Consider the following 10740-nt stretch of genomic DNA (forward strand, 5'->3'; position numbering starts at 1 on the left):
TGGACAATGAGGTGGCATGAAAACCTAGTATAATGGGTAAATTTAAATCAAAAGGTTACCCAATGCTATAATGGGTAAATTTTTCAAAGTACAATGTCCTAATAAAAAATAATTTGAAAGTACATTGCTGTAATAAGAAAAACTGAAAATACAATGCTATAATAAAGAAATTTATGAAAGTAGATTGATATTTTATGCATTTTGCCCTTATATTTATCTACAGCTAGTTATACGAATCCAAACACGGAGTTTAATAAGTTGTATTTACGCATGATTTATTTGTAATCTTGAATATTAAGTAATATTTATCAATAAGCAGTACTCCATATATAAAATAAAATTTTTAAGAGTTTTTGTCAAATATTTTAAATATAGTATAAATTAAAAATAAAAATAAAACAAAGAAAAAACGTGAAAAGGCCGACAAGACTTCTGGGCCAATCCCTGGTGTTGGGCCAATTTCTTTAATTTAATATAAAATGTTAATGGGCTGTTGGTTTGTGGAGCCCAAGTTATCATCTATTTCAAATTTCAATAATTGGTTTTAGTTAATTTGATTTTTATTTTTATTTAATATATTAATTTAAATTTTGGGTTTAGTTAATTTATTAATATAATTTATAAATTAAGATTATTTAATTATTTATTCCTAAGGGTTTTATATTAGACCATTTAATTTTTGTAATATATACTGTATTATAAAGCATTTGACAAAAACTATTAAAAATCATTTGTTATATATGAAGTATTGTATATTAATGCATATTACTTAAAATTCAAGATTACAAATAAAGTATGCATAACTACAACATATTAAAGCTCCATGTTTGAATTCGTAACCAACTGCAGATAAATATAATCAAATAGAGGATAAACATCTGACTTTAAAATATAAAAAATATTAAATATAATTGGAAAATTATCGATTTCTAATAAAATAATTAATTATTATCTTTAAATTATATTAAAAAAATTGAATTAAAAAAATAAAAAATTTTAAATAGTTAATTTGATACTGATATTGATATATTTTTCTCAAATTTTTATGATATCTTCAAATTTATATTTTATTCGGAAAAAAAAACATCATCGCTTTTTCAAATTCACATAAGACCATATTATAACATCGACTGAGATAAAGAATAAATGAAATATTAAAATCAATATGTATCTTGCTGCATTGCACGAGTATCCTTCTAGTTAGATTAAAGTATCGTAATTAGGTTTAATAAATATGAATACACTTTTATTCGGAGTAGATAATTTTATAAAATTATAGAAGGGATGTCGTTAATTTTAACGTCTGGATGTTTAGTCAAAGGTTGACTTTTAACTCGTTTCACACATAATAACTTTAATGATGGGTATAAATGAACCATTTGGGGAGAAAAAGTAGGAGAATTGGAGTTGGAGTTTGACTTTAGATTGGATCAGATTTGACCATAGTTGACTTTTTGGCAATTTAGGTCGTTGATGTGATATTACGATGCACATTGTGTAAGTAACAATTAGAAGCTATCACTAGTCGATATACAATCACAAACAAGCTTTCAAGAGATTTTACTGGGATGCATAATGAAAATTATTTGGGATAAGATTTTAGTCCACCAAAACGGCATCATATACAACAATTTACCCGGTAAGCGCTTACCGTGGTAAGAGTCGTCGTCCTCACTTACCAGGTAAGACTCTTGGTCCTTGTTTCACTCTTACCAGGTAAGATTCTTGATTCTTACCATATTCATCCACTAAGATAATGTGACTTGGTGTTCACTTACCCCGAGTAAGCGTTTGGTAAACGGCCCATAAGATTAGACAATTATACGTCATCTTTTATTCTCGAAACAACTAAAAAGAGCAATGGAAGTAATGGAGTAGCGGATCGTGACGTTAGTTATGTTTATTGAACAATGTCATTCAACGATTAAAAAACGTGGATCGGATCCCACAATGCCACATCCAGTCCTCGAACCAATACGTAAAACTCGTTGGCTAAGATATTCCGAAGGGCACCAACGTGGAGATCTATCTACCGGTAATGTATCATAGCATGTATCACGGTTTCTTGACTCTCGAGTGTATTAAAGTGGTAATGTATCACATTGCATGTTGGATCATAGTGGTAACGTTTTAAAGTGTTCATAGAGTTTCTTGAGTGTATTACAGTGGTGGTGTATATAAAGCGGTAAAGTTCGAAACGAGTAAAGTTCGCCGGAGGAAGGAACGAGTAGAGATATACAAAGACTACTTTACTTCTAAATATCATCAACAAGTTTAATTTTTTTTGGAAATTGATAGCTAATTACCGTAATTAACATTATTAATGTGAACCATTGATCGCTAACGATGAAAGGCTAAGATTGGACCTCATATATCTCACAAAATACCAAATTCTGATTTGAATGACCCCTTTTATATATACTAGTTATATACTCGTGTGTGATGCTGCGCAAAGCATCTCGAATCTAAAGTCGAGAACTTGAAGGAATAATCTTGTTTGCTGTTCAGTTTTGTTCGTCATCACAACCGGTTATGAGCCGTCGGTCCCGGCATTAAAAATTATTATTTTTAAATTTTTTAATGATGTATATTTTTAATACATTGTAAATTTTGTTATACGAGTCACTCAAATACACTTTAAAAATACGTTTTATTAAAATTAAAATTAAAATTACATTGTCTTACAAAAATTTATTATAAAATTATTTCGTCCGTGTTCGGTGAGAACTTGGGCAACTTGTTCGTTTGATGCATCATGTTGTTCACCGGCCATTTTGTAAGACAAAGAGAGAAAGAAATGTGAATTGTGAAGTGAAAACGAGAAATGAATACGGGTCAAATTCACAAAATATAGCGAGAAACCGAGAATTGTGAACGTTTTTTTGTGAATTGAGAACTTGGTATGTAAATCTCCCAACGTTGTTACATATTTATAGTGTTTAGAAACCAAAAAATACAAAAAAGAAAAAACGGTCAAAAACGGCTAGTTAACGGCTATGTTTAAAAAAAAAACAGTTATATTTTTTTGAATAAATCGAGTCGGGCCGGGCCGGGCCATAACCAGTCCTGGTCCCACAAATCCGACAAAAACCATAACCGGTCGTAACTGGAGGTCCCATAATTGGTCCTCACCGGTCCCAGACCAAGCGGTCCTTGGCCGGTCCCGGTTTGGCCATCACTAGTTTCACACAAGAGAAAAGTTAGAATTGATATCTTTTATCGGCCTAATATCGAAACCCATCTTGAAAAATGACATGAAGACGGAGGAATCTTGAGATTAGGGGCTGTTTGGTTGATGTTTTTTATTAAGCCATGTACAGATTAATTTGTTTGTCTCGACTTAATTTGTCTGTACAGATAAAACTAAATTGTTGTTTGTTTGTTGTGCTAAATAAAACATCTAAAAGATAAAAATGACTATGTTACCCCTAACTGTTTGGTTTTATTAAGTTTCTCTTAGAGTTTGACGATGAAATTGATCAATAAACATTGAAATTGATTAACCTAACGATAACAACGAATCATTAAATTACTATTTCATTGGCATAACTCAAATGTAATTTAATGGTTACAAGAAAAAAAAACCACATTTCCTTCAAACATTTTATCAAACACCTTATATGCTTTGAATATAGTAGACCAAAAATAAGCATCATTATTACTGTTGTTTTCCTGGTGTCACTTACCTTACTGGATGAGTATGACAAGGTTTAAAATTAAAATTTTATCCAGTAAGATGCATGACAAAGACCGACAATTTTACCTGATAAGCGCTTACCAGGTAAAATATGTTCACCAACATTCCATTTTAGTAGCCGAGAACGTTACCTGATTGAAGGTGGTGACTCTTACCGCAAACAAGTGTTTGGTAAAAACTGCCCCTAAATATATAAGATTGCAATGGCAACCATTAACACCAAATTCAGCTTCATTGATGTCATTTTGGGTTTGTCATTGAATGTTTAGGTTTATTTAAATTTTATTGAATGTTGTCCACTTATGCCTAATGCTTTATCAACTTGTACACTAATTCTTTTACATAAATAATATATAATATATAATATATTATTTAATATATATAGAGAGATAGACTTGGATCATGCGAGATCAAAAAATTTTCATGAGATCCGTAAAATCAATTCTTAACTATTCGATTAGATTTACAATCTAAACATTCATAATCACAAAATTGCCACAAGACTTCTCAATAATCACAAAATTGTCACCATGCAACTTTAGACCATTAGATCATTAGCTTATAAAGTTGATCAATGAACATAAATTGGTCTTACGGGTCTCATGAAAAACTTTTGGTCTCACGTGAACCCAACCATATATATATATATATATATATATATATATATATATATATATATATATATATATATAATAAACAACATATAATTTTTTTTTAGTTTTTGATATAAAGGGACACTTGGCATTATTTAAATGGTTGTTTGAAAAGAGTTTTTAATTAACGAATGAATTGACAAAAATACCCCTTGAGTTAAATGGACTAGAGTTAGCATAGTTAGTGGAAAGTAGGGGTGAGCATAAGCGGGTACCCGTCTTATTTGACAGGAACCGAAACCGGTAGTTCTTGAGATATTGGAACCGGAACCGGTTAGAGCGGTTCTTGAATTTTTGGAACCGAAACCGCCGGGAACCGATTCCGGGTACTCGCTTTCTAAAATATTAAAATTTTGTTTTTTAGAAATAAAAAATAAAACATTGACAAAACACTAAATAAATAAACAAGAATACAAATTATACGGTTAAATGGTTACAAATATTGTTTAACGATTACAAACCATTATAGACTAATAGTAAATGTTGAAAGTTTAATGACTACATATTATAATTGTAAGTGTTCAAAATTTAACGATTACATATTCGAATCCAATTAAACACACAATTTGAAAAAAATACGAATCATTTTATCTCAAATTTTGAATCTCATTTCAACTTCTTGCATACCCATCGCATCCTCAACCTCGTACGGTACATGTGAATAATTGAGCGTTAAAAAACTACAGAAACTCGTAAAAAATTGCACATATTTTTAACAAAAAACTACATAAATTTTAGATAAAAAAACTGCACAAACTTTGTAAAAAAAACTGAACAAATTATATAAAAAACTGCACATATTTTTAATATAAATTACTTTCAACATAAATAAACATGTTTAATATGATGTAATAATGTAAAAAGATCGCATCATCGCTACAGTTAATGTTCATCAAACTGTAGGATACTCTGTAGAGAAAAAATAGAACCTTCGCTGTTGATTATTACCAACAGAAGTCTTACATTCTATCATTCTATATTCAGACTGTTCAAGATTTTCTCAAGCAAAGGAAAGGAAGTGATGTGCTTGGATTCAATGTTTCTGATATAGATTTTCAACTTGAGAACATCAAATATCTGATATAGGACATAAAAAGTTGTGATGGAGGCAGCCAACAGTCCTGGAGGTAGTAGATACGCGACTACTTGAGAATTCACTTTGCATGGTTAATATCCCTGCGTAAACACTTAAATCATTTATTTGTGCAGACAACCTATTTTATATTAGGGATCATCTGATAGCTCCAAGTCTGTAGAATAACAGTTGAACCCCGTTCTTTTTTTTTTCTTCCTATTATAATGTATAAATTTACAATGATTGGTATTTTGAGAATGTGATTGTTGTGCGCAAAAGCTATCTTCTTGTTACTTGTACTTTTTATTTTCAAATAGATCATTGGATTGTTTCATTTCATGCTTATATCTTTTTAAAATTTTACATCCCGTTGCATTACGTGGATACACAACTAATACTAATTTTAAAAGATGGATCATATCCATATTCTGAATAAACGACCGGGGCTAACAATGTAATTCATGGCCGTTTACTAAACACTTACTTGGTAAGTGCTTACCGGATAAATTTTCTCATCGGATGAATATGAGAAAGGCCAATAGTCTTACCGGGTAAGATCGATGAGAAGGAATAGATATTCTTACCCAGTAAGTGATGATGGTGACTCTTACCCAATAAATTGTTGCATTCGATATGTTTTGATGTATTAAATTCTTACGCATCAAAATAAATGATAGTGTTGATTCATATCAATAAACGCTTACCGAGTAAGCATTTGAGTAAACGAACCCTTACTCTTTTTAAAATAATACATTTCTCAATTTTTTTAATACCATTTGTCCGGTAAATAAACGTACGGAAATGTAATAAATATTTGTGTTGGGATAAAATTAAAATATAATGCAACAGGTTCATATTCATATTCACATTCTCCGTCGTTTGTCAGCACAAAACAAATTCTGTGGCGGACTCATCTTCGTACTTTCCGCTGCAATCAATCGCCATTTTTACAAATTCCATACCTTCTTTCATTGCTCCAATCGACAATGGAGGCCTCTGCGCTTTTCTCTACTGCCTTCTGCCCACCTTCCCTTCGCCTCCGATCTCGTCTTCTCTCTAAATCTCCGCCGCAGGTCTTCTCCACCACAAAACCCACTTTCCCTCCCCTTCTCCGATCACCACAAACCACCACCACCAACCCTCGCCGCCTCTTCTTGACCACCACCACTAAACCCTCCCTCTTCACTTCCCTCTCAAGACCTGTTAAACCCGTCTTAGCTTCATCCACCAATGAGAATTCGATTACTGAATCCCCTAAATCGCAATTACAAGGCGCAAAGATCGTTCCTCTAGTACTCTCAGTCGCGATCGGTTTACTAGTACGTTTCGTTGTTCCAAAACCGGTTGAAGTCACTGCACAAGCATGGCAACTCCTCGCGATTTTCGTCTCCACCATCGCCGGACTTGTTCTCTCTCCGTTACCCGTCGGCGCGTGGGCTCTTTTAGGTCTCACCACCACCATTGTAACCAAAACCCTAACATTCACAACGGCGTTTAGCGCCTTCACCAATGAAGTCATTTGGTTGATTGTGATTTCCTTCTTCTTTGCTCGTGGGTTTGTTAAGACTGGATTAGGGGATCGAATTGCAACCTATTTCGTGAAATGGTTAGGAAAAAGTACATTGGGTTTGTCGTATGGGTTGACTTTGAGCGAAGCTTTGATTGCTCCGGCGATGCCCAGTACCACCGCCAGGGCCGGCGGCGTCTTCTTGCCCATTATTAAGTCGTTATCACTGTCAGCTGGAAGTAAACCTAACGATCCATCTGCGAGAAAATTGGGCTCATATCTTATTCAGTCTCAATTCCAGGTTAGCTCAAATTCGATTTGAATAATTTTGCTCAATTTATACATTTGTTATTGATGAGAAATGTGATTGAATCTAGATCCTATTTGCCATCAGATTTCAGTAAAATTGCATCTTGTATATTGTTTCACAATGTGAATTCTAAGACTAAAGAATTATTGCACACAACCATTGATCTTTGCACATCACAAGCGCGTCTTCGCGGAAAGAACTCTACCCTAAAGGGTTCATACATTCCACGTCCAGAGCCTACTTTCGAGTGAGATATACTGGGTTCATTCGGTTTGATTTGTATCATTAATTTTGTTTATCGATCTGGCTTTACGGGTCCCAATTCAATGACACTAAGATAAATGGAGATGAGACCCTGAAATTGAAGAAAATGATCTAAACAAATGGAATTTAAGACAAATTGTCATTAAAAATTAGATCTTTATGGGGATTAGGTATGGCTTCTTGTGGAGCAAGAGGGCAAGGTTTGATGTATTAAGCTATTTGACAAAGGGTAAGGTCAACTTTTAGTTCCATGGCAAGTAGATCTAATGCCATAGAGTTCAATTGGTGTAAGTATTATATATGCAAATCTACCATGCATATTCATCATAGTTATGCACTCTCTCCGAGTCTCCGTTCCAAGAAAATTGCATAGTTTGACTAGACGATAAATGTTTGACTGTTAACCAAACCAAACAAGCCTAGTATATCCCACCTGGAGGTGGGGTCTGGAGAGGGTAGGATGTACACAGACTTGTCCTTTACCCTAATTAGTGGAGGCGACTGTTTCCATGAAGACTCCCAACTTTCAAAGTGTTTGACTAATGACCAAACTTATTGAATGCCCTTAAAATTTGGGAAAATAAGGGAATCTTATCGACCCAAACCAATATCATCGTGTAATTTTAGATCAAATGTTGCAGTTTTGATGGAATGGAGGGAATATGTGTTATTTTTGTGAACTTGTTTGTATGACTTATCCATACACGGATGCTTGACAGTGTGCTGGCAATTCTAGCGCGCTTTTTCTGACTGCCGCAGCTCAAAACCTCTTGTGTTTGAAATTGGCGGAGGAACTTGGCTTAGTCATTGCAAGTCCATGGGTTTCTTGGTTCAAGGCCGCTAGTTTACCTGCTTTCGTTTCACTTCTACTGACTCCATACATCTTGTACAAAATTTACCCTCCTGAAACCAAAGATACACCGGATGCCCCTGCCATGGCTGCAAAGAGGCTTGAAGCTATGGGCCCTGTTACAACTAACGAATGGGTGATGATCGGCACCATGCTTCTTGCCGTCTCTCTATGGGTATTTGGGTATGTAGCATTTGATAAACTGCTTGGTTTTGTTCTGGCCATTTAACATTTTTCATTTTGCGGATCCTGGTTATATATTATGTGCAAATACGGGACCCACAACCACAAGGGCTGAGCTCGGTGGCGATCCCCTGGGTCAATAAGAAGAGTAGTTCCTCTTACTCCCAGGTTCGGTTCCCATTAGGTGCAAAAACCCTTGTGGCCATGCCAGTTCTAGGACTGTATGGCGGTGGGCCCAGACCACATGGATTAGTGAGAGATGCACATGGCCCGAGCCTTCCAAGCCCGATTTTCAGTAAGCAAAAAATGCTTGGGCCGGAATTTGGGGTTGAAAGAGAGCCTGATCAGGCTTTTTCAGATGGGCATAACCGGGTTTTTTCCTGAAAAACCGAGCCTTGAAGAACAGTTGGCCTTATCAGATTTCAAGGCGGGGCCTGGGCTCGGGCTTACTGGGCCCAGGCTTTTTTGTGCATCTCTAGATCGGTGGCACTTGGGGTTGTTGATATCACATTCAAAAAAAATTACGGGACCCATAAAATTGAAAATGATGGAAAATTGTATAATGTGGTTTCTTCTCTACACAGGGATGCTATCGGAATAGCGAGTGTCGTTACTGCAATGTTGGGGTTATCGGTACTCTTGTTGCTAGGAGTTCTTGAATGGGATGATTGCTTAAGTGAAAAATCGGCATGGGATACTTTATCTTGGTTCGCAGTACTCGTGGGCATGGCCGGTCAATTGACGAACCTTGGAATCGTATCGTGGATGTCTAATTGTGTTGCTAAATTCCTTCAATCCTTCTCGTTGAGCTGGCCAGCCGCATTTGGTGTTCTTCAGGGGGCTTACTTCATAATCCACTACATGTTTGCTAGTCAAACCGGCCACGTTGGAGCCTTATACTCCGCCTTTCTTGCCATGCACTTGGCAGCCGGAGTGCCTGCTATATTGGCAGCACTTGCATTAGCTTACAACACCAACTTATTTGGTGCTCAAACTCATTACAGCAGCGGTCAAGCCGCCGTTTACTTTGGAGGTACGTTACTTTTTCACTGAAGTTTGACTTTTGAGGTCAAACGAACTAAACTTCAACAAGCAAGTCACTATGAATTCTTTAGATTTTTTTGTGGAGGAAACTTAAGGAATAGATTAAGGTTCAAATAGATTGCGAAAATACGAGTTTTGGTATCAGATGACAACAAGGTCCATGTCGAATTTGGATATGTGAAGTAATGGGTTTGACCCTAGGTGCATTTTGTACGTGGGACTGGGAAAAAACTTATTGTCTCGAGTTCGATGCGACATTAAGACCAAGAGAGGACATAACTGAGTGAGACAAAAACATTTTTTTGTTATGTGGAACAAAAATCAGTGAGACGAGACAAGATTGGTAAATTACTAAACTACCCATGTCAAATTGAAATCCTAAAACCTCTTTCACCCACCTGCCTCACTCTCGTCTGACCAGTTCTGTCCATTCCTATCCCGTCTGCATACCAAACACACCCAAGGTTAAGGACCATCAATGCTGCATTGTGATTTAAGTTTTTGTTTTGTGAACAGCGGGTTACGTGGAGCTCCCAGATGTATTCAAGATCGGATTCATAATGGCTTGTGTTAACGCGGTGATCTGGACAGTAGTCGGGGGCGTATGGTGGAAGTTCTTGGGGTTGTACTGATTGCTCAAGTTGATAGATATCTTTGGTTTCATGAGAGGAGCATACAAGTAAAAAGAAGAAGAAAGTAGTTTTGAAGTTTTGACCTCTTGGCTGTATGTAGACTTGAGTGTAGCAAAAAGACTTGATTGGGAAATCAAATTGTTGTTCGTTTGTTGTTGGGATGGGTTTTCCACCACATCCAAAGGCTCTGAAAACCGGTTAAGGTTTGGATCCGGATCGACTGAGACTGTTTACGTTCGGATTGGTTAAAGATGGGTAACAACCGGTCGGTAAAAGGAGACATTGTTACGAACCATGATCTCAATTGGTTAACAACAGGATCAAAGGAAAGAAGTATTAAATGGACGGTAACATCTACCATTCGAGAGACTAACAAAACAACAGACAATATTATACCAAATTTGATATGATTATATATATATATATATATATATAGAATTGGGATTACGTGAAAAAAAGAAGGAAAATAAAACGTAATCCCAATTCTATATATATATATATATATATATATATATATATATATAG

At 35.3% G+C, this 10740-nt stretch overlaps 1 protein-coding gene across 1 annotated transcript; it reads left to right on the forward strand.

Moving 5' to 3' along the window:
• The first annotated feature begins 6385 nt into the window (after window positions 1-6385).
• LOC112500672 (dicarboxylate transporter 2, chloroplastic-like) lies at window positions 6386-10376 on the forward strand. The gene is made up of 4 exons (XM_025104217.1): window positions 6386-7233; window positions 8226-8539; window positions 9124-9572; window positions 10100-10376. The coding sequence occupies exons 1-4, from the start codon at window positions 6412-6414 to the stop codon at window positions 10213-10215; spliced, it is 1701 nt and encodes a 566-aa protein (XP_024959985.1). The 5' UTR covers window positions 6386-6411; the 3' UTR covers window positions 10216-10376.
• The last annotated feature ends 364 nt before the right edge of the window (window positions 10377-10740 follow it).

This window comes from Cynara cardunculus, assembly GCF_001531365.2.
Source record: "Cynara cardunculus var. scolymus isolate 2C chromosome LG 17, CcrdV1, whole genome shotgun sequence".
NCBI classification, from domain to species: Eukaryota; Viridiplantae; Streptophyta; class Magnoliopsida; order Asterales; family Asteraceae; genus Cynara; species Cynara cardunculus.

What these genes read in the sequence shown, in the direction of transcription:
- LOC112500672 (XM_025104217.1), top strand. Translation starts at nt 6,412, where the DNA reads ATGGAGGCCTCTGCGCTTTTCTCTACTGCCTTCTGCCCACCTTCCCTT. An exon ending in TTATTCAGTCTCAATTCCAG is followed by an intron (nt 7,234 to 8,225) that starts GTTAGCTCAAAT and finishes GATGCTTGACAG; the next exon opens with TGTGCTGGCAATTCTAGCGC. An exon ending in GTCTCTCTATGGGTATTTGG is followed by an intron (nt 8,540 to 9,123) that starts GTATGTAGCATT and finishes TTCTCTACACAG; the next exon opens with GGATGCTATCGGAATAGCGA.